The sequence below is a fragment of the Bombus pascuorum genome, chromosome 3 (genome assembly GCF_905332965.1).
Source record: "Bombus pascuorum chromosome 3, iyBomPasc1.1, whole genome shotgun sequence".
Classification (NCBI taxonomy): domain Eukaryota; kingdom Metazoa; phylum Arthropoda; class Insecta; order Hymenoptera; family Apidae; genus Bombus; species Bombus pascuorum.
In genome coordinates, this window is record NC_083490.1 from 12464743 (window position 1) to 12487753 (window position 23011).

General features: G+C 35.6%; 2 protein-coding genes across 5 annotated transcripts in view; both read left to right on the top strand.

Moving 5' to 3' along the window:
• LOC132905365 (ras-related protein Rab-37) overlaps nucleotides 1–10352 on the top strand; it is a 176959-nt gene extending 166607 nt beyond the window's left edge. For 2 of the 4 annotated variants that reach the window (XM_060956578.1, XM_060956577.1), the window contains exons 5-8: nucleotides 3360–3468; nucleotides 6504–6614; nucleotides 8289–8430; nucleotides 9174–10352. In XM_060956578.1, coding sequence (XP_060812561.1) covers nucleotides 3360–3468; nucleotides 6504–6614; nucleotides 8289–8430; nucleotides 9174–9291 — 480 coding nt within the window. In that variant the 3' untranslated portion in view covers nucleotides 9292–10352. Of the gene's footprint in view, nucleotides 1–448; nucleotides 1114–3083; nucleotides 3195–3359; nucleotides 3469–6503; nucleotides 6615–8288; nucleotides 8431–9173 lie in introns of all 4 variants that reach the window. The other 2 variants (XM_060956580.1, XM_060956579.1) reach the window with 2 other exon arrangements.
• Nucleotides 10353–11055: 703 nt separating this feature from the next.
• Nucleotides 11056–20678, top strand: LOC132905364 (zinc finger protein 62-like). Its single transcript, XM_060956576.1, has 4 exons — nucleotides 11056–11340; nucleotides 11673–11819; nucleotides 11903–11992; nucleotides 12065–20678. The coding sequence occupies exons 1-4, from the start codon at nucleotides 11197–11199 to the stop codon at nucleotides 15404–15406; spliced, it is 3723 nt and encodes a 1240-aa protein (XP_060812559.1). The 5' UTR covers nucleotides 11056–11196; the 3' UTR covers nucleotides 15407–20678.
• The last annotated feature ends 2333 nt before the right edge of the window (nucleotides 20679–23011 follow it).

Sequence of the window (23011 nt, forward strand, 5' to 3'; positions counted from 1 at the left end):
TCTGAAGGTAATACTTCTTGAACTGAATTATGTCTAAAAGTCATTCTTCCTGAATCTTTCTTCGGAAAAGTAGACTTAGCAACATTCGCTAGGTTCTTCTAAAGCGATAGAGATAAAGCACTGAAGCATTAACATTAGCATTAACAGTGTTGCAGTTGCTGTACAGTCTATTTTTCAAATTTTTAAGTTGTATCTACTTTGTGCTGCTTTGGTGCTCTGTCGCTTACCACTCTTCATGTGCTCACAGCCTAATGCCTAACCATGTTCATAGATAACTTGAAATAAGCCCCACAAACTTTATGCATTAGCATCTGCCAATTCATTAGACCAAGCAAACAATGTGTCCAATAAGACACGTTCTTTCTAAACTTAACCATTTCCAAAAACCTTGAATCATCCCTGAAAAAGCAGCCTCATCAATAGTACTCATGAGGTTCCTTTAATCCAGGTGTCTCTTAAGAACCGCGCGCAGCGTGCGGCCAGCTCTCGCGAGACTAGCGCGTCACTGATCGGCCTCTTGATCCAATCGGTCGCGCGGCTCTTCTCGCCGAGCGGACTTTCACTCAGCGTCCGTTGATCAGCGGCGCCCGAACGAGCAGGCAAAGCGGAAGGCAGAAGAGACGCAAGGTGAAACATCGTCCCCTGTGTCCCTCTTCGTCTCTAGTCCCGGGTTGACTGACCTCGATAACGAAAGACAGGAGATAGGCCGCGATCCGCGCGAAGTGAAGGAAGGAGCGAGTCAACGACGACGAAGACAACGACGACGACGAGCGCGACGAGGAGTGGCCGAGAAGAAGAAGAGCAAATTGGTGCTCCCGGTAGCAGGGGCCCATGAACACCATGGAGGAGAAGCTGCGTAGCGTGACGAAACGCGCCAGCAGACACGGTCCGCGTGGAACGGGGCCAGTTGCCTCCGATTGGTCGACCAGCTCTGGGTCCGCTGGTGGAGCCAGGGGCCCGGCCCCAGCTACTCCTTCCACCTCTCAGGCTGGCGGTTCTACGTTCAACCGGCCCCAGGAGACGACGGGTCCGACTAGGCGGCAGTCCTCGCGCGACAGCATCGACTCGACCTGCCAACAGGCCCCACCCGAACACGGCGAGCTCCTTTTCAAGGTCCTGCCCTCTCTCCTGATACTATAGCGAACCGGTTTTTCCACGAGAAAGAGACAATCGATGGAACAGGGCTGCCTTTTGCGGTCCGATCGAACTTGGGCATGGACGCTTTAAGCTTTTGACGGTTTAGAGTCTTTAGACCTTAGGGCTTAGGCTATGATTATAGTGGATGCGTATTTCGAAGCTGCGCTTTAGCGCGTTTACACCAAGCAAGCGAATGCTGGCTTTTGTAAAATTTAGTAAAATGAAAGTGCAAGAGAACATTTGTTCGCCGAATCAAAAATCGAACATCCGAATGCCTTAATGTTCGATTATTGTAAATTAGTTTACGAACGATTGTCAGAGTTTGTCAGAGTTTGGGCCAATTGGCCAAAGTGAATTCACGTCCACTGCAATCACGGCCTTAGGAAGGAGGAATTTCAGATCCATGCAGTATATGTATAATTTATTACAATGTTATAAATACACAGCTTTCATGGGCAGAGAGTTATCGTACACGTTAAAACACGATCTTCAGTGTTGCAAAATTGAATTTTGTTAGTAGTATTTGACATTATGAAATGTTGCTTAAGAAGGCCGAAAAACTAAATTTAATTGATGCATTGTTATCTTCATTTAAATACTATTGCAAATTTGCTCTCTTACGAAATCGTAGAATCTAGTAATATAATATTGTAATAACATTAAATAATAAATCCAATATTGTATCGAGATGTAAAAATTACAAGCTGACAGAAATACCTTACAAAGAGACTGCTTAATTGTCTTATTTAATTGATATACTTCTATAGAGAATTAACAAGACTCGGAGACTTTGATAATTTACAACGTTCCAATTTACAAACGGTCTTTCAATTAGTTTCCGATCAATAATAAAGCAATAATCACATTTCTCCGTTTCCAAGCGCATCAACAAGCCATGGAAAGACTAAAAACCACAGTAACTCGATCAGCAAAAACGAACTTTTCCAATCAGAGTTGTGCTTCTAACTTCTACGTTCAAAATAGAACTTTTCGCAATCATTATCTTTTTAGTAGCGTTTTACGTTTTAGCGTAATTTTCCGAAAGAGCACTCTCCTAATTTCAACCTTACAATTTTAGTTTCTTTTTAAAAGGAAACTTAATTTCAGGATTACTTTGATAGCGGCCAGTAGCCATGTTCTAAAATTCATGACGAACCAACCCCATTTCTAATACTTGTTCGTGGCTACTACTAATTTTACCACTTCTTATCACGTGACCTTTTATACGCTAATTGAGGCATAACGCAAATAGTACACATTTTTCCAGCGTAATTTACGACTGATAGGAAACGATGATTTGCGGTTATTAATCTCTGTTAGACGGTTCATCGGTATGTTCAGAATATTTTGCGTTCAGTTCAATCGTAGATCAATCTCAATCTGTCGACCATGATATCGCTGGAATCTAGTTAATTACACATTTCTGCGTTTACTGAGTTTTCTACAAATAAGATAACTATGTGAATGCGTTTGGACACGGACTCGTTGCGTGATACACTTCGATCTGATTAACTGGTTTTTGTTAAATAGAATAAAAGTTTCATTGGAATTAATAACTAAAAATACCTTCTTTTTTATCTTCTGCTATATTTTCTTTTATCATAAAGAAATAAATATGAAGATGATATTTAAAATTGATTGAGAGGATTAGGTAAACTATTTCGTTCTTCTGTGTTTTCTTTTCTATTACAGAATATCAGTGGTAAACGTATAAATCGTCGAATGTTTACCCGTAAACTCAATTAAATGTATTGCAAGGAAGTTTCATTTTCAATTTTTTTTATAATAAATCTTTTCTATTCCTTTTTTTCAAATAGATTTTTATATAATTCTAGATTTTAAAAGTACAACTGCTATATTTTTAAATAAACGTAGAATAGCTTCCGAATATTTTGCAAAGAGTTTCCTTTTACGATATTTTCACAGAAAATTTTCACGTAACATAGGTGATGCTACTTGGTGACAGTGGTGTCGGGAAAACCTGCCTCCTAACACGATTTAGAGACGGCAGATTCCTGTCTGGCAACTATATAACCACCGTGGGCATTGATTTTAGGGTGAGATATTCTAAATTCTTCCTAGAAATGCCACAAGCAAAAATGAATTCATTTTAAAATACGAAGAAACAATTTACTAAGAAAAACCAAGTGACTGTTAAAACGTTAATATAGGTGAGAGAATCATTTATTAAACGGAATATATAAATGCTTCTTGTGTTTCAGAATAAAGTAGTCGTCGTCGACGATACGTCTATCAAACTTCAAATATGGGACACGGCCGGGCAAGAAAGATTTCGAAGCGTGACGCATGCTTATTACAGAGACGCTCATGGTAATTATACCCTTATCGCAGATTTGTACAAGAAGTTGATAAAGTTGTTGATTATTTATCGTAAGAAAAGTAAAAATGGTCTGCGAGCCTCATTGTATAATGAAACTTTCAAGGACAAATATATGAATATTATAATATATAACTAGCAAAATTTAAATATCCAGCTGGACAAATTGTAAAGTACAAATCAAATAATAAAAAAGAAAATATTGTAATATTATAAAAATTTCTAAAGAAATAGGAACTAAAGTGTGATAGTTTAATTACTTGGTCGATTTATCTTAAATTTTACATAATTAATTTTAACATATATTATTTGTTACATATAAAATCCTCTAATTTATGTACTACTTACACTCTCTAATTATAATTAGAATCATCTCAAGTAATATATATTATAAAACTAGACTAAATGTTTTTAAATTTAATATGCGGAAGAGCAGCTTTCTTGCAATTTCATCCGAAGTATAGTTAAAACAACGAAAATTAAGTAAAGATCTGTTTCTTTATTTTACTTTCAATATTTTCTACGTCTTTTTATGCGTTATACACGTTCTATATGTTTCATTTATACACCTTTAAATTTCTCATAAATGCATAAACGTGCGCAGTCCATTAATATGTATTTTCTTCGTCTGTATATAGCTTCTAATTGCAGCTAAAAAAAAGACAGTTAAAAAAATGTTTGTGACACAATTACATATGTTAAAGGATACGTTTCAAATAATTCATGATAGAGAAGTTTTCGTTGCCAGCGTGCAATCAATCTTCCATTTACAAACAGCATCGCATCCAGTAATCATGACACAAGGCGATAGCATAATTAAGTACTAGTTGGACAGACTTGTTTGAGACAAGAATAAAGGACAATAACTGACAATTCATCGCAAGGCATAAATTAGCAGTTTCTCTGCTGTGTTTATGATTTCATTAGAATAACAATACTTGGCGTGTGTCTCTATTGAAACTTCAATTTTAACTACGTATGCTATGAGAATGATTTTAATCAAATAGTACCAATCAAATTTAATTATATTCCTGTATTAGTTTACTAAAAAGTAGTTTCGTTAGTTAGAGTTAATTCTAGAATAAGTTTATAATGATATCATGAATATTTATTAGTATAACGTTTCTAGTAAATTTACATTAATTTTCTCACTCTAAAAAAAAAAAAAAAATAAATAGCTGACTTATTTCTCTCGATGAATTGTCGCCGATTGCCAGGTTTGTGCTAAACCAACGACCGCTGAGAAAAAGAACGTGTCCCAGATAATCGAAATGCTGATGAAGTTTTTCACGTAACCGGCTAAGTAGAAGGCCAAAACGCTGAGAATTCTGAACTGACTGGATATTATGTAAATTGCGTTATACAATGTGACATTACATGTAACTACATTCCGAGTATGTAGAAATACGGTTTCTTTACTGGAAAATACGAGATGAAAGTTCGCCTCTGATTTCTCTGTAAAGCGTTCTGTTTCAATTTAACAAGTACTTATAACTCTGCTCGCTACTCTATTATCCTGTTCACAAGTCTTTTATGACGTCTCTTATTTTTAATAAAACTTTCATGATCTAAAAGTGATAAAAAAAGACAAAAAGAAAAATACAAAGATTATCCTGTAAGCACCAATAACATTTTAACAACAAACTATTTCACTATCGGTCAAGTAAAACGAAGTTCGATGAACGCGTTTTCGAGCAATTACGGTTTAGTGGATATAGTGATGTTAAAACAGGCCATGAAGCGTTTCAAAATTCAAGGAGAGCGTTAATTTTGGGAAGCTACTTATGTGAATTCGAGGGTAAAGGAGAGGAGGAGGAAACGCGTTGTCCGCCGTCGGGGGTCGACCATTGTTTGCGCGGAGAAACCCTCTTTCAGCAGAGACGCGACAATAGTTGGACGTTTCAAAGGCATGGGTAACAATTACGCCTCGGAGACACTTCGACAATAGTGTCTCCATCGTCAGATATTACTGGAACGGCCAAGCTTTCCTCCTGTGAGCTTTAACCCACCGTGGTATACTGGTGAGAAAGCAAGCTTTCGAATGGAAAAACACTTTCAGTTCTTGCGTAAATAATTGATGAAAATTCAAAGTAGGACGAGCACGAATCACAAGTATTTATTTATTGATTTATCTACTGGTTAATAGAACGGGTATAAACCCGATATATACATACAATTATATATAAGGAAAGAAATAAACAAAAATAGAAAGGGCAAGAAGAAGAACAGCAATGGCTACATAAAATTATAAAATTAGATATAAATGAAATTACAAAAAATCCACGATTAAAACATCATCTAAACGCGTATAGCTCTGTATAAATCTTTATACAGGAATTACAAAGGAATCTCCTTGAAACAATTAGCAGAGCTACAAAAAAGAAATTAATCTTATCTGTAAGCATATTGGGTAGTTTTAGTATTCGATTAATTGGATACTATCGAACCGTATTTAGTTTTTACGTAGCATCTGGAAATTTTGTTTTAAAAGTTTTTGAAGGAGCGCACAAATAAATAAGCTGTGATAATTGGAGATCGAGTGCTGTAGAAAAATTGTAATTCTTTAGTAAAATTATCTTAATAAATATTTAAAATGCCAAGACACAAGAAGAAGAGATGAACGTTCGAAAGGATATTTTCTGAAAAAATCATATGGAACAAAGCATGTATATCGCATATAACAAAGCAACCATTTCAGAAACTTTCAACCGAATAATATTCCCAGAACACTCTCAAGTACAAAGGCGCACTTCATTTTCTTGCGCATAAAGACACACTTGATTTTCTCTCATCTCAATTTGCCAGGCTGTGAAAACGTCGTTTGACACAACGCGATGTTTATAAAAGAACGACGAAACAGACGCGTGTAAATTTCTCTGGCCAATGGAAAAGGGGAGAACAAACGAGCTGTAGCATTTTACGGACACGTAATAACATGGACAGCGTCACGTGGAAACTTTTGTTTCCGCGTGTGTCTATCAATTACTAGGATCATGGCCGGTTGCACAACGATCATTATTGGTTTCAGCTCTTTTATTGCTGTACGACGTGACGAATAAGACGAGTTACGACAACATCAGAGCCTGGCTGAGCGAAATCCGGGAACACGCGAACGAGGACGTGGTCATCATGTTGTTGGGTGAGCTTCGATTATTATTTGAAGATCATAGTACAAAACTTCATAAATCAAATCCTTTGTTTTTTATAGCAAAACAACTTTAAAATTCAATGCACTGTCAAGTAATCTTGTCTTATTAACCTTCTGTAAGCAAGCATGTTTTCATACTAGCCAACAAGCTTGTTTAACAACAAAAATAACCTTGTTTGTTTGATTTTTATGTCCACATCCACATATGATCCCATTAAGTTATTATATTCGCTTTAAAATTGAAAAAGAAAGGATAGGCAAATTTTATCATCATTAAACCTGATCTTATAAATCATTAAACCTGACCTGATAAAGAGAGCATATTTTTAGATATAACGAATTATTCTTCTTTTCAACTGTGCTATATTTGCCATGCTATCTTTTAGTTATTATAATTATCCTTTTAGTAAAAGTATAACATAAAAAAAGAAAGAAAATCAACAAAAATTAAAATGAACATGTCTCTTACTTAGTCTTTATTTGCATTCGTCTACAGAGACTAAGGAAGAAAAACAGAGAAAAGGAAAAGAGCCGCGATTGCTTTCTTTGTCGTCTCGTTTGCGAGAAAGTTACCAAGATGATCGATACGTTAGCTGGTTTTTGCATAGTTTCGACAGGTTTCTTACTTTCGTAGAAAGTCGAGAAAGACGTTCTAGGAAGAGCAGAGTGTTGATTGAGAGAATCGTTAAAATCAAGAACTGTTCGCTAGCTTGATTGGATGATTGGTTAGTCGTGTCTTGACAGATGATCAATATCTAAATATAAACATTATAAGACGTAAAACATTGAATGAAAGAATGTCAAATATTTATAACAATTTTTAACAAATTTCAATTGTTCCTTTTTAAAATTGTAAATAGTTATTCAATTTTTATGAATGGAATATTCGTTTTAAGACCACTTATATTGAAATAGTTCGATCGAGGATATTTGAGTACTGAATAAGGAGATTTATGGCTACTCAATTATTTGCTGTAATCTTAGTGTAGGCAAGCATGTACCTATCTCCATATTTGTTTTAACATTTTTTGCTTTCTACTGAAAACATCACGAATCCGCTTAGTTTTACATATAAATAATTTTATATTTTTGAATAGTACTTTTAGTATTATCAGTAGTAGTAGCTGAAATACTTTCAAAGTTTTGTATAAAAAATTTATGTACCTGTTAATAATGATTGCAACATTTTGGTTCTCTATATAAGAGTTAAATAACGTTTCAATGATCTAGTTGGTAGCTTTCATGAACTTTATCACCAAGGAATAAAGCTAGCTCTATACCTCTATAAGGAACATGTCTTCTAACTATGGATCTCAACTGAAACTTCTAATTGAAATGACAGCTCCTAGAAGTGATTTATGAGAAAGCATCGATTATTATTATTTTTCTTATTTTTCTAAAATAAGATAAATATAACATGATAGATTGTATAGTCAGATGAGGACATCAACTTCGCAGCAAATGATATGTTTGATAGCGTGCAGATTTACTTCTAACGAGATGTAAACATAACTCTGAACTAGACACAGATAATTAGACGTCACTGTCAATGTCAACTTATTAATTCAATTCCATCAGGCCAACTCACGTTAAACAAACATTTCCACTTATTAAACATTATGTTCACTTCACCAAAGTCTAATAAATTAAAATAAATAATTTTAGGCAACAAGTCTGACTGTGGAACGGAACGAGTAGTGAAGAGGGAAGACGGAGAACGATTGGCACAAGAGTACAAAGTTCCCTTTATGGAAACCTCAGCTAAAACTGGCCTGAACGTCGAATTGGCCTTCTTGGCCGTTGCTAGGTATTCTATTAATCATCACCAACCTATCATCTGTCAATCTTAAACTAGACGTGAACTATGGAATCCTGATTAGATGAAATTTTAAAGCAGCACTGTACAAATAACAAGGCGTAATGCAGACGAATGTTTTTAGTGATGTATTCATAACACGATTAAGCATATTGCAAATAAATTCGGATAGTGTTAGACAGTTCATGAATATATCGAGAAGACAGAACGAAAAACATATTTTGAAGTACCTTCGAACCTATATAACATGAGTTCAAACACTTTAGTAGAACTCTATTGTAATATCCCGGTTCCAAGCTCAGTAAAGCCTAGTTTACACTGACAGATAATTGTAGACAGTAGTCTACAATCTACATGTATTTTTCTGCGGATTTTTCCCTGGAAAATGTATACGAATTGAATTGTGGACAATCGTCTGCCAGTGTAGTCTAGGCTTTCACAATGATCCAAGTAACGCTACAATATACTTTACAAATACCAAAAGATCACCATCTTTTATGAATACTAGATAAATCCAATGAAGTGAAACTTATTAGAATTGATTTAGATTCGTGGAAATATATTGAAATTCATCCCGTGTCTGCATGCAATCCTCACGAGTGTTCAATCCTATCATTGCGTTAGAAGCATGAACGTTGTGAAATCGCAACAAAGTCAAGTGACTGGTTTCCATCAGACTTCAGCGGCTGGAGAACACCTGATAAGATAAAAAGCAAAGTTCTATTTGATTTCAGAGACCTAAAGGCGAGGAAGAGCAACGACCCGGACGACACGAAATTCAATGTACAAGACTATGTTCGTCAGCAGTCGCAACGTAATTCCTGCTTCAATTCCAATTGCCTGACTACCTGAATTGCGCAGTAATTCTGCGCACACACTTCCCTGCGATAGATTCAGACGAATGGTGGAACATGGACCGGAACTGGTTGGCCATAAAAATGGCGCGAAACTATCGTGGGCGTTCAACAATTCGTCCCTTATGATTCATAACTGATAATCATTGAAACGTTACCTCGTTGCAGATGTTATTCGTAAAATGAGACGAATTTTCGTAACTTTGCACAATTCGTTCACGGGAGCTTGTTGTTCGAATGAATTGACTCTCAAACGAGATCGAACAAAATTGAAAGAAATCGAAAGAAAACGCACTAATGAGATCGAAAATATAATTTTTTATTTTTACTGAAAAGAGATTTCAAAAAATGTCGAAACAATGTTTCTGTTCCACCAGAAGAGTACCTTTATCGAGGCATAAACGAAAAAAATGTAGATGGATAGAAAGCTGATATTTTTCAAAGAGACCGAATAGGAAACTCTTGTTGACGATACGTGTATAGAAATTTATTTATCGATGGTTAATCCTATACTGTACATTAATGTGAATAGCTGATTCGGGACAAAGGTCCGCGAAATACATAGATTTAGGGAATCTCTTGATGGTTCTAATTTGTGCACTGTATATGATCGTTACGGTATTAATAAAAAGAGGGGGAAGGAGGAGAAAAAAATATTTAAAATGAAATTGTATTCAAAACGTGGTATCGATAAATTAACGAGATGTTCACGTGGAAGCTCACCATGTACCAAGTAGATTTGCGGTTTTAGAGTGGCCGTCGTGTAGAAGAGCTTTTCGAAAATATACCATAGCTGCCATATATACAACACGTTTTAGAAAAGAACGCTCAATAATATTTTGTTCGAAAGCGTATTCTCGTAGTTTTCAAGTACGAGTGATTGAAGCTTTTCAATCGATGCTACATGTATATGTAGAAACATATTCATAAGTCTTTTAATCTTTATAATCATTTAGATTGATGAAACTCTTTAGAAAGTTTTGCATAATTGTATTTTGTTTTGAAACTTTATCCTGTATCGATTCGTTTTGCAATTAAATAAAGCTCGTGTGTGTATAATCGTGTAGTTTGTGATAACGGTTGCATTAGTTACGTGACCATATCTGATTTCTAACCTTTTGTATGTAATAGTTCTATATACGACAAGATATTTTCGATCAGCCCAATTTGTATTGTGAATTTTTGGATTTTATACACTGTATTACTTTTATAACCGCATGATGATAATTTGCTACTGATACTTCGAAATTGAAAAAAAAAAGTTAAAATATTTGATTTCGTTAATTCGCGGTTACCGAGTGATTCGTTGCGAATGATAAAGGTAAATGAAACGAAATGTAATCGTGTACGTTACCTGTAGTATATGTACAATGTATCTTATCAGCGTGTACAAACGACAAACAGTTACATGTCAAGTGTATATTAACAAATAATATATATAAAATAAACGACCACTCGACCAACTATATAACCATTGCTTTGTAACTTACCACTGCTGCCCTTGTTTTCCTATTTTAGTAACGCCATCTTTTTTGTAAAAACTTTTGAAACCATTTGACATCATACATTCATTATCCAGATCAACATATTTGGTTTTTATCACTAAATATACATTCCACATATTTGTCACTACATATTGTCACGCGAAACGTGATAATATTCGGCCGATAAATAAATATCGCGTTAAAAAACAGCGTGCTTTTACCTAACGCGCGCTCGTTGTCTAATTTTTCCTTTGAACGCCAGGAACGTATCGAAATGGACCGCTCGGGCTCAGTTTCAAATGTCGACGTACAAACAAAACGCTGCGTCCCTAACCTGCTTCTGAGAAGCGCGCATTATTGGCAGGCAGAACACCTGCCTGATATTCAGTGAAGAAGAGCCACGAATATCTACGTCCACGATGGACGAGGTGGTGGAGTTGCAGAATATGGAAGATGTGTGTAGACTCTGCCTGTCCACCGATGAGCCAAAATTGTCGGTGTTCGAAACGGAAGACTCTCCGGTGTCCATAGCCAACAAGATACAAGCTTGTCTATCGATTCAGGTGCGTGCGTAAAATATTGTTATTTAATACTTTTGTGTCTGTCATCTTCCTGAATGTTTATTTCTCTTCGCGAACTCTTATACGCCTCGCGTTTTGTTACTGCGTTGAAACGAGTACATTGAGGTTAGGTCTATACGGATCATGTTTGAGATTGGGGCATTGGCAATGATGATTATGGGTATTTCATTGGTGTTTATTCTTATTGGTAAAGGTTAGATAGACAAATATCAAATGAAATGTGTTTCTATAGTAATATTATCTTTAGAGAAACCTAACTTTTATTCAAAGCTTGGTACATGCTTATACCTTTATTGGGTTTATGTACTTTTTAGATTTTAATAACGGATAAATTATCAACAAAAATATGTGCGCAATGTATTAAAAATGTGAATGAGTGGCATAATTACAAGGAAACATGTTTGCGTTCACAAGACAAGTTGCATCGGTGGTTGGAACAACACATGCAACCAAATCCAGTGGTAAATATACAGGTTCTATTAAATTTGTGAGTATAATATAATATATGGACTTGTAATCAATGTATTGTTGTCATTTGTTGTAGGCTGTAACTATTAAGAATGAACCTGTTGATTTTGACTTTTGCGAAGACAATGTTGAGGTTATTTCTGAATCTACCAATGATTCGGATTTGGTAAGTATGATATGCTTCAAAACAAACTGTAAAAATGTAATAATATTACATTAAAATTGGTTTATTTCTTAGGAAGCCACTAATCTTGAAGAAAATAATAAACCTTTAGAAATTAATGATCAAGGTCAGCAATTACCTGATGATGACGTAGCTTTAGACAGAGATCAACCAGCTTTAATGAAAGATATGGATATTAGTATAAAATCTGAACCACAAGACGATTATGATACAGATTGTACTATAGAAATTGAATCTGTTACTGGTAGTGAACTTGTTTTGAATCCCCTTTCAAGCCCAGAGGATAGGATTATGGAAGCTGATTCCACTCAGAAATCCAACGCATCCACATCTGCAAGCAAGAAAAAAGTCAGGAGAGGTCCGCACACCCATTTTAGGGGCGCACGTGTTTTTAAACAGAAATGTGTACATTGTCAAATTAATTTGCATTCTAAGTATTCTTATGCAAAGCATATGGAAAGATTTCATAGTGACAAACAGAATGGTAGTGTTAATCAATTGGAATTGGAAGATGAGGAAGAGCTTGTTGAAGATTTGGAAGATGAATTAATGAGCATGGAGAAGGATGCTCCATTGACACAAGTGCAGCAAAATATTATAAGTCAATTGAAGACATATTCATGTTACTCTTGTGAACAAAGTTTCAGCGATCGTAGAAGTACTCTTTTCCACATTCGTCAGCATATGCCCGATCTAAGACCGCACACGTGTATCGCGTGTTTGACGGAGTTTCCGGATCGATCGATGTATAAAGTACATTGTAGAGCATCGTTCGAGTGTGCAATGAAGATTGCTCTCGTTATACCGAAACAAGGCTTGCAGAAATGCTTCACGTGCAATATGTGTTTACGTTCTCTGCCGGATAGAAAGCAGCTGCTTACTCATCTATCGAAACATTCAGATAAACAGTATGAGGAACTGGTATCTCCAACACGATCTCCACCTAAATTAAAACCAGTAACTCCTCTGCCATCTTTGAGACAGGAGTCACCGAAAAAGTCGCTTAAAGGAAATCGTACTCTGAACATACCCAGCCCTTACAAAAATGGTGATCCTGCACACAATCATGTATGCGACCTGTGCGGTATGATTTACAGGTACAAGCCAAACATGCTGAAGCATAGAGACCTGTGTCAACGTTTATCAACCGACGCCAGAACATCCTATAGATGTGTCCATTGTGGCATGACATATTTGGTGTTCAAAAAGTTTCATTCTCATCTAACGGTGGACCACAAAAAGAGTGATTTCATATGTTCTGAATGTGGCAGCAAATTCAAATCTCCTAGTGATTATTTGGAGCATCACAAAGAGCACTCTAATAATCTTAACAAGGAAGGAACTTCTGAATTGAAAAGCAATATACTAAAGGTTACGCAGAACATTTCAAAGTCCATCAAGGATTGGGATACGTTTGAAGCTGAAGTGAATGCTGGTAAACTATCAGACAGTAATCAGTATAGCTGTGCCCTCTGTAATTTGGAATTCACTACTAGAGCTGAACTAATGGAACACAGGAATCTTCATCTGAAAGTGAAGATCTATTCTTGTGTTATCTGTCGTAGTATGTTCAGCAGCGCAGGTGCTTTGGAAATTCACATGAAAGATCATGGTATAGAAGATCCGAATGAAAGAAATGCAAACATCTCCTGCGTGGAGTATGGTGCGGTACAAGAAGATTCACAGGACTCAAATTCATTAAATGTCAGCGCCACCTCGGATCCTGGTGATAAAAAGAACGTATGCGATGTGTGCGGCAAGATATTCTCGAATAGCGCTAATCTTAAGAGGCATATCAGAAATATTCACAATGTTATCAGAGGCAACATCATCTGCACTCACTGTCGGCGAACGTTCAAGAGTAAAGAGTCGCATGACCGACACTTAGCAACTGATCACCCAAAGATTGCGAAGTCCGTACATCAGTGTTCTAAATGTCGAAAGACTTTCTTCTTCAGAGCTAACCTAAATCTTCATTTTGAAACTGCCCATGCTCAGGAATTAGGTGGTCATGGATGCGACATTTGCGGTAAGATTTTCATGGAAGAATCATCTCTAAAGATACACAGGAGCTGGCACAATCGAGCAAACTCTAGATTGAGTTTACGATTTATGAAGAAAGATGTCCAAAAGCCATTAACCCAGACTAAACAAGAGGAATTTTTCAATTCCAGTATGAACCGACCGGCTAGAGCACGAAAATCTTACCCAAATTTACCTCCAGCAAAGCCAAATGGTAATTTCCAATGTCAAGTTTGCAGTGACAAGTTCAATGATGTAACAGAATTGAGGACACACTTATGGGATGTGCACTGTGCTCGCAATAAAGCTGAGAAGAGCTTTTCAGGTGACGAGTTTCAATGTGAGCTTTGCACAAATGTTTTCCCTGACAAGGAGACATTAGACATGCATACGCAGTGGCACAAAGCTCAACCCATTCTTGATGACGTAAAGAAATCTGATCACATTTGTGACATCTGTGGGAAACTATACAGCTCCAAAAAGATACTGTCGAGACATAGGAAGCTTCACAAATCCACAGTCGTAGCTATTGCAAAGCTACAGTCAGCTGGCAAGAACTTAGCAAGTAGTCCACTTATATGCACCCTCTGTCACAAGGTGTTCAATAATACTCGGTCGCTTCATCGTCACAGGCTCAACCTACATGGTAACATATTTAATCAACAACCCGAACAGGCATACAACAACGCGAGAAGACTGTCTCAAGACGAGCCAAGATCTAAGAAAATAAAATTAGAAGAAGAGGATAAAAAAGCACCTCTGCCCATGGATGCCATGAGCGCGGGCAGGAAGTCGGTTATGTGCCACGTCTGTAGGAAGTTCTTTGCGAACATGAGCGTATTGTACAAGCACAAACAATTGGTGCACAATAAGACTCACACGAATCTGTTACAGAATTTAGCCAAGTCATATAATATCGAATGTATACCGTTACCCAGCAATGATGGTAAAGTCCTTTGCAACATTTGCTACAAAAAGTTTTCTGGTGTGTCGAATCTGCGCCAGCATTTTACCATAAAACATAAAAATGCTCCTCCCAAATTTGCTTGTTCTGTAGACGGTTGCAAGCTCACGTTCCCATCTCCGACAATCGTAAAGAACCATGAATTGTCGCACAACAGCACTATCTATAGTTGTACTTTATGCGACAGACACGTGTTCAACAAGGCAGCAATGTCAGATCACTTACTAACGACACACAATACTGTCTACAACGCTGAGAACAGCAAGAACTTCCACAGAGAGATGGATTTGACCAAATATGTGGTGGAGGGTGCAGTAGACGCGACTTGTCCTCAATGCAAGATCAAGTATCCCAACAATAGGGCTATGAAGATTCACTACTTCAAGTTCCACGAGGGTACAAACCAGTAGAATCGTGTATTTTTCCATGTCTGAAATAATTTGCAAAATTACCAACGAAACGTATAGGTGGTTAAGAAGAATCGAATGTGACAAGTACTTGGTCCTACGGGCGGAAAAACTATCGAAGTTGACTAAACGCTGCCTTACACACATTTTTTTACCAAATCTTCGATTCACAACTAATTGTCTGATACATTGATGATAACGTTCATAAGAGTTCAAAGGGCACGTAATACCTCCCGACGTTCTTTCATTTCAGTGTAGATGGTTGAAATATACTTTGGCTGGTTTTGTTTTTCTTTGGCTATCGCGGGAGATGACCTGTTCCTTAATCAGGATCAGGGCACATTAGCCTGATCTTTCACGAGCTTTGTAAATAAAGCACTACATATTATTGTAGAAGAATGAAGATATTACGCGAGAGAGAGAGAGAGAGTCTATATATTTCTTCATTTAATGTTATTCCCTGAGTTACAGTTTTTAGGTCTATTTCTTTATTGATCGCAATATTAGTTATTTTCCACTGAGCGCTAATAAGTCAAAAGACATTGCAAAAATAAAAATACTTCCTAGAAAATTAAGCGATCGATGTGTCTAAAAGATAATTGAGTTTGATTGATTGGAATTCTTGATGAATTCATTACTAATTATTGAATATTTGAAGAAATTTTTTGATTCGTTGAGGTATAGCTTTATTTGTCGAATTGGAACGTGTCAACCTGAATGTGTTTGTATTCAGGAAAGAATGAAATACACTGCGAGACCTCTATTGTACGAGGTACATTTGCAATATATCTTATCTTTCTTCTGTCTTATTTTTTTTTTTTTTTTTTTGTTATGGAACAACAGCTATTCTTTCCATTGCAATCTGGCTGAACGCGTTCACTTGACTAGTGGAAAACAGTGCATCCCTAAATGTTAGACTCTAACGTAAATGAAGGATTGAGATTTTCTAACGGTGCGCTTACATAAAGGGTATGATGAACGGTGGACGGATATGATCGACAAACGAGGTCAGGTTTTGCACATTAATTTATCAAAAGTGCTGTTTTCTGGACGTTAAAATGGAAAGCGATTTTTAAAATGTTGTTCTAGATTTTATTATTAATACGCATACTTATATTGTATAAGCTGTAGCGTTTTTGCATATAGTGAACAAATAAAGGGAGAAGTTAATAAGCACAGATCCTCGATTTTCCAAGAATCACTTGACGTTGTTCTTGTTCATAGACTAACGTCGCAAGGATAGTATTGTACAAGTTCTTAGATAGTTATTCTCTGTTTTTAAACTGCTTATAAGAATTAGGCGATCACGTTTCTGAGTAATTTACCTCGTGCCTGTGATGATAGTTCTCGTGATGGCCATCAGAGGGCTACCATCGCTCATGATCCTATAAGCTTTTAACCTCTAGTTCTTCCATATGGATCATCGATCAGTTAGATTTACAGATGAAATATCTTACATTATCGAATGACCAAAGCCTTTATCAATATGTGTCTCTAGGAGTTGTCATATCAGTTAGGTATATTCTTATATATGGTTAGCCATAACCTTTGTCTTATGGTACTGCCGATAGCAGCCATCTTAAAGAGCAGACCTAAAGAGGAAGAGTCTGAACGGACAATGACCAAACGTGGACAGCTCGATCGGTTAGAACAGACAACTCGCGGATGAGAACAATCCGATTTAGAATCATGGTTCAGCAATTTGATTCTTCTATTTGTACTAAAACGGGAGAGGGATTTGACTCCTTGGACTGATTTTAGATCAGACTGATATAGATCTTCTGTTCTAGCGTATTCACGACACGTGTTCATTAAGTTGCTCCTTTGATAAGATCATCAGTAAATATAGGAGATGTACATAATGATTTGTTTGGTTTGCTAAACTCTTTGATTGTTGGTTAAGTTATATTCCAAGTCTTGGTTAGCGATAAGGCTATCTGAGCAGACAAACTTCGTAATTGTTCTGAGCAGTATCTATACGCGTAGATAAGTGTTAAATGTGAATTTTATCTTTAACCGTTTTGTAATTAGAGAAACTAAATGAGGGAAATTAAAGGTGCTATTCGGAGAAATCCGCAGGTTCAACCATTCCATCTACGTTAAGTTTCTTACAGCAGATGTTCGAGACGATGATTACACTCTCGTAGTTATCGTTCTACGTAACTACAATAGTTTCGAACTTCTCAGACATAATTGTATATTCGTAATCATTTATCCGCAACGAGGATATATAGAATCTATATTTCTGTACATGGAATGTTTTTATATAGTGTCTTTTTATGTGCATTTTGAAAAGAAAAGACTGAGAAAATAGGAATGTTTTATCGAATATTCTTAAGCGATTCAGTTTTTAGAAATGCCACAACGTGCTAAAAAATATTCGTTATTTTCTCCTTTTAATTACGATTGCACGAAACGTATTTCACTAGCTGAAAGAGATGAGACAATGTGAACATTGTAATGTTTAACTGATACTGATTTGAAAATCTGAAATATTATATACATGTATATATGCGGATATATATATGTTGCATTTTAACTTCTTGCAGATGATTATGAATAAATAAATGTATGTATATTACATTAGTATAGTTAACTCTCTTGTTTTCTCTGTTTGTTTGTCATACATATATTTTCTCTCTATTTTTAATAATGGAATGTTGAGCGAGAAATTTCTATGAAGCATGTTTTTACGTATTAAATTTAAGAATTTTTAAGAAATTAGATCTTACATGTGCAAGATGAAAATATTATTTCTACTTTGGAAAGGAATATTTTCGAAATTACTTTGGATGAAAAATCGAAAATTTTCAGATGGTCTTTTAGTTATAAAATGCAGCATATAGCAACGATAAAATGTAAAGATGGAAGATACTGAATCAAAATTGCATCTGTCTCAAGGTTGGAGGTGCCTTATTGTTTGTCCTATTTTCACGTTCACGTTCACGAACTTGCCACGACACAATGATAACGTTATCGATGATCGTTGACAATGGTACCAGCCGTAGAACTATATTTTAGTTGCAATGTTTCGCGTCCAGCGGCACTTATGGTATCCTAGACGAGCGAATAGCCGCTAAATTACATACCATGTGAATCGAGTACGTTATGTGCGTTCCTTATGTGGCTTTGAACGCAGCCATCCACGTCGAAAGAAGCTATGCACGTGTGGACACTAAATGCACATGTGCAGCCAGTGCCTTTAAATTGTTGCAAGATTTTTTGCACAGATCACCTGCACGTAGAATATACATTTTGAAAGAGGATGCGTTGATTGAATGTCTTACATTTTCGAAACTAGGATTGCTATTTGTATGAAATTAGACCAACATGTATAACAAACATTATACAAAAAGTTTTAGTTTTACAATAATGGTCTTCTTCCAAAATATCAGGCAATGGTAAAATGATATTTTTCTTTAAAATATCATAAATGTAAAATTACAAAGATATTTAATTATAGTTTTAAATTTAGATCTATCATAGTTAAAGGTACAATAGTGGTTAACTTTGGAAGAAGCGCAGAAACTTAATTAGTCAATATTTTTTATACGTCGTTATGTATACTTTTATGTCAATGTTAAAGTTAATGTTAGGCGAAGTAAAAGAACAGAGATTTTTTAGTAAAATCAATTTTAACTATTTGGATGCGTTCTTTTAATTAATAAAGTAATTTGTACTAGATTGGAATATCGAACCCTAGGAGCGGTTAATAAAATTAATGTGTATTGCATATCAAATTAAGTGTGTTACGCCATATGACACGATATTGATTACTATAGAAGTCCACATGTCGAATGCCATAATCTCGTTATCTCTAACCGATTCGTAGGTTTACATTATTTAGAACTTGTATCTATATAAGAACTTGTTACTTTATTCATAGCGTGAAGTATTTTTGAGATATTAAATCGTGTGCTAAATGAAAATTCGACGATTTTATTATTTACCTTTATCGAGTTTTGTAATGAAATTTCCTACGTTGCGGCTGAATGAGAAATTAGGTCGCTAAGTAGAAATGAATGACATCGAAGCAGACTAGAAGGTCACGTGGGCTGCTCCATTTCAGTCTTGCAACATAATCACGCACACGTTTCGAGCCTAAACATACACGAGTTGTTTAATAGTCTCACGATGGCGCAAGACACGTGTTAGATACGTAACGCAGATTAGACCAAAGATTTTTGTTAATTATTTTTGCCTTTACAGTCGCTGTCTCTTAGAAATCTTTACAACATCTTTACAACCTTAGATTCGTTTGTTTAAGTTATAAAACTGATTTCCTTATCAAGTGTTATATAAATGCTATTAAAATCTAATACTTTCCCAATAAAATATCGGAATATTTCTTCAATTAATTCTATAGAAATTAAAAGAGTTTCAGATTTGCATTTAAATAAAACCTTCCTCGTTCTTTTTTCTGAAATAAACGGAATTTTGTCACTATAAACTTTGCGTTAGTCTTTAACAAACGTTAGAGTTCGAAGGAATCACGATCAGATTTTGTACAGAAAAATTATACGCGTGATAATTATAACTTATTGTTTGATGATAAATCGCGTCGTCAAGTGTCCTTTACTTCGACTGCGTTGTTCACAGTGACGCTATACACGGCTGACTTAGATTTTTTTAATCAAAGACACTGGTATCTGTAACGCTGTTAATTATTCAGTGCGCGAAAGTTAGGTCACCGGGTGTTTATCGATTAGATTTTTAACTAGCTCGCTCGTCCTATACACGTCAAGTTTCTAATCGCGTTCTAACGTGTCTCGTCCATCGCCCTATAGGGATTATGATTTCCTTTTTAGTGAATCTATCTATTGAATTAAATACATATTTTCCTGTGAATATTGGAATTTTATGTGAGTTTTAAAAACAGCTATATATATATGAAATATTGAAATTTTCTATGTATTTTGCAAAGACGAAACTTTTTTTCTTATACTTAAAGTAATTGGAGAGTGGTCGTAGAAAACACTGTAAGTACAACAATTGAAAGATTCTGATTTTTCATTGTAAAATGTTCCACATAGCAATAGAAATTAAAGTGCAATTTACCTTCTTATATAATTATCAATAATGTGTTTTCTACAAGCACTCTTCAATTTTGTATAACATTTATCTATAAGATACTATTATTTCATAATACGTGCGTGTATTGGTTGTATGTATAAACATTTATACATATGTACGATATATTTAGTGTATATCAATAATCTCTTTTGTAATAGCTGCGAGTCCGAAATACAAATAAACATTCTATTCTCTATTTTAATCTATAACATCTGATAGTTAGTTTATTTAATATAAAATAATAAATTATTTGCCAGAAGATTTCTCCCTTTCACAATAATAGTATCCTTGCATGTTAAATAACAATTGTAGGAATTAATCTTCCTTTGACTTCGACAGGAATATGTTAAACGTGAAAATTTATTCGGCGCATTTAAATTTATCCATTTGCCTTCTGATCGTTTCAAATAACAGCTTGGTATTTTAAACGACGAGTAGAAATGCTGAAGACCGTGTACAAGAAAGGAAACGAAAATTGCTTCACGTCGACCCACGGTCCCATGTCGAAAAGGTTAGAAAGGAAGGAATTTTTAACCTTGGTTAAAAAGTATTGCCACACCCAGTGTATTCTCCAAACTTGATTCCAACTAATTTTTGCTTATTTCGTTCTCTACAACTTGGTTCGCATGACCACGTATTTCAATACATATAAATACATTTCAATAGAATCGAAGAAGCAGAAAACATGTTGTTATCCCTTTTCACGACTGAATTCGACATTCCATGCAATTGTAGAAAATATTAGACGCTGTTTTAACAATCAAGTACGATGGGTACCAACAATCAAGTTTGGATGGGTAAGTAACAATCAAGTTTTAACAATCAAGACGATCGTGCGATTTATAAATAAAACTAATTTCGTTTCGTTTAATCCACAGATAAAATTGAACTTAGTTTTAGTGTACTTTACAGGAGGCATTTTTTCAATTTATTGCACAAATTATCATCAGTCATTATAATAAGCGAGTGTTTGATTCAAAGAAGTATACTTGCGTGAAACGTGTGTTTGACTACTATGCAAATTATACAATTTCTTCATCGACATTTTGCACGTACACATATTTACGCGTATTTTTATAAGCAAAAATTATTATAAAGATTGACGCGGTTATCTGACAGAATAAGAAAAAAAGTGGAACGCTAAAGTCTTGCCTACGAAGAACCTTGAAGAGAAGGTTGTGAAACCATTATCATCCTGTTCAGGCAGCAAAAGATTGTCAAGGTATTATATATATATGTATAGTTAGTTATAGGAACTTGGAATTCAATGATCCACGTTCCATGTGGATATTGAATTAGACTGACTCATGACTGGAACGCAGGCGTCCCATAAAAGACTGAAGTTCCAACACACTGATTTAATCGTGATAATGTTGCAGATGAGGCATTGACACGCATTGGGTTGTTCGAACAATTTGACCCTGACCGTATCACGATGGAAACGCCTCTATAAATCTGATCTATCAAAGTTGTAAGTGCGACTAAACTCCATGGTATTGTGTCTACCCTACTGTTGTATCCTCGTACGAATCAATTATAAACATACTTTCAGTGATTTGGGTCATTTATGTGCTTCGACTATTTAATAAGATGAAGATTTTATAAGAATTGATTGTGCTTCTCGATTGTGGTTCGTTTAATTGGCATCTAACTTATGTAACATGTGATACTATGAATATATACTGCCGGTCATGAGTATTAGGACATCTATTCACTATAAATTAAATTTTCTAACTAATCTACTATCAATCAGTCATTTTAGTCGCAACATATGTGCAATGTAATCTGAAACGTTATATCGTTTCCAGTTAAATGTAACCAGTAAGCTTTAACACTTATGGCTGACAAATTATTCATCTTGCATTGCAATAAATTTTCCACTGCTAGATGAGATCTAGGAAAGATAATTTAACAAATATAATTGCCACGATTTTCGAAGCCAACGATATGAGCCAACCTCTAATTATTTAAAAATGTGAAAAAAAAGTTCTTTAAGAGCCATTTGTCATTCATCAATTCAAACACACCTAATATTAAAAAACTAAAATTAAAACTTCCATATCGTCTTGCAATCCTTTTCCCAGGAAATCTCTCAATTACAAAGAACAAAATTCAATACAATCCATAGTAGATATCATTTCCTAATGAAAATTAAAGATTTGTAAAGAAAAAGAGAGAAATGAGCAAAAGCCCAGTTACGTACTTTGAGGCCGTACTGTAACGACTTTCTACGATTCTTTCCATTAGTTTCATTCAAATCTCGTTCCTTTCTCCTCCAAAAGCTTTAAAACAGACCAAAATGACACGAACCAACCCCTACAACTACCACATCCTTGATTCCGAACCGTAGATCCGAAATAACGAGTAATTATTCAGTGACCATGATTCGACACCGGATGACAAACGGACGTCGAAATTGCGATCGAAGGCGTTCCTTGACGCTAGTTCGATCGAAGTCGAGATCAACCGCGTTTGAAACGCGCGTTCCTCGATTCGGGAAACGTTGACCGCTCGTTCACCGCGATTACGTCACCG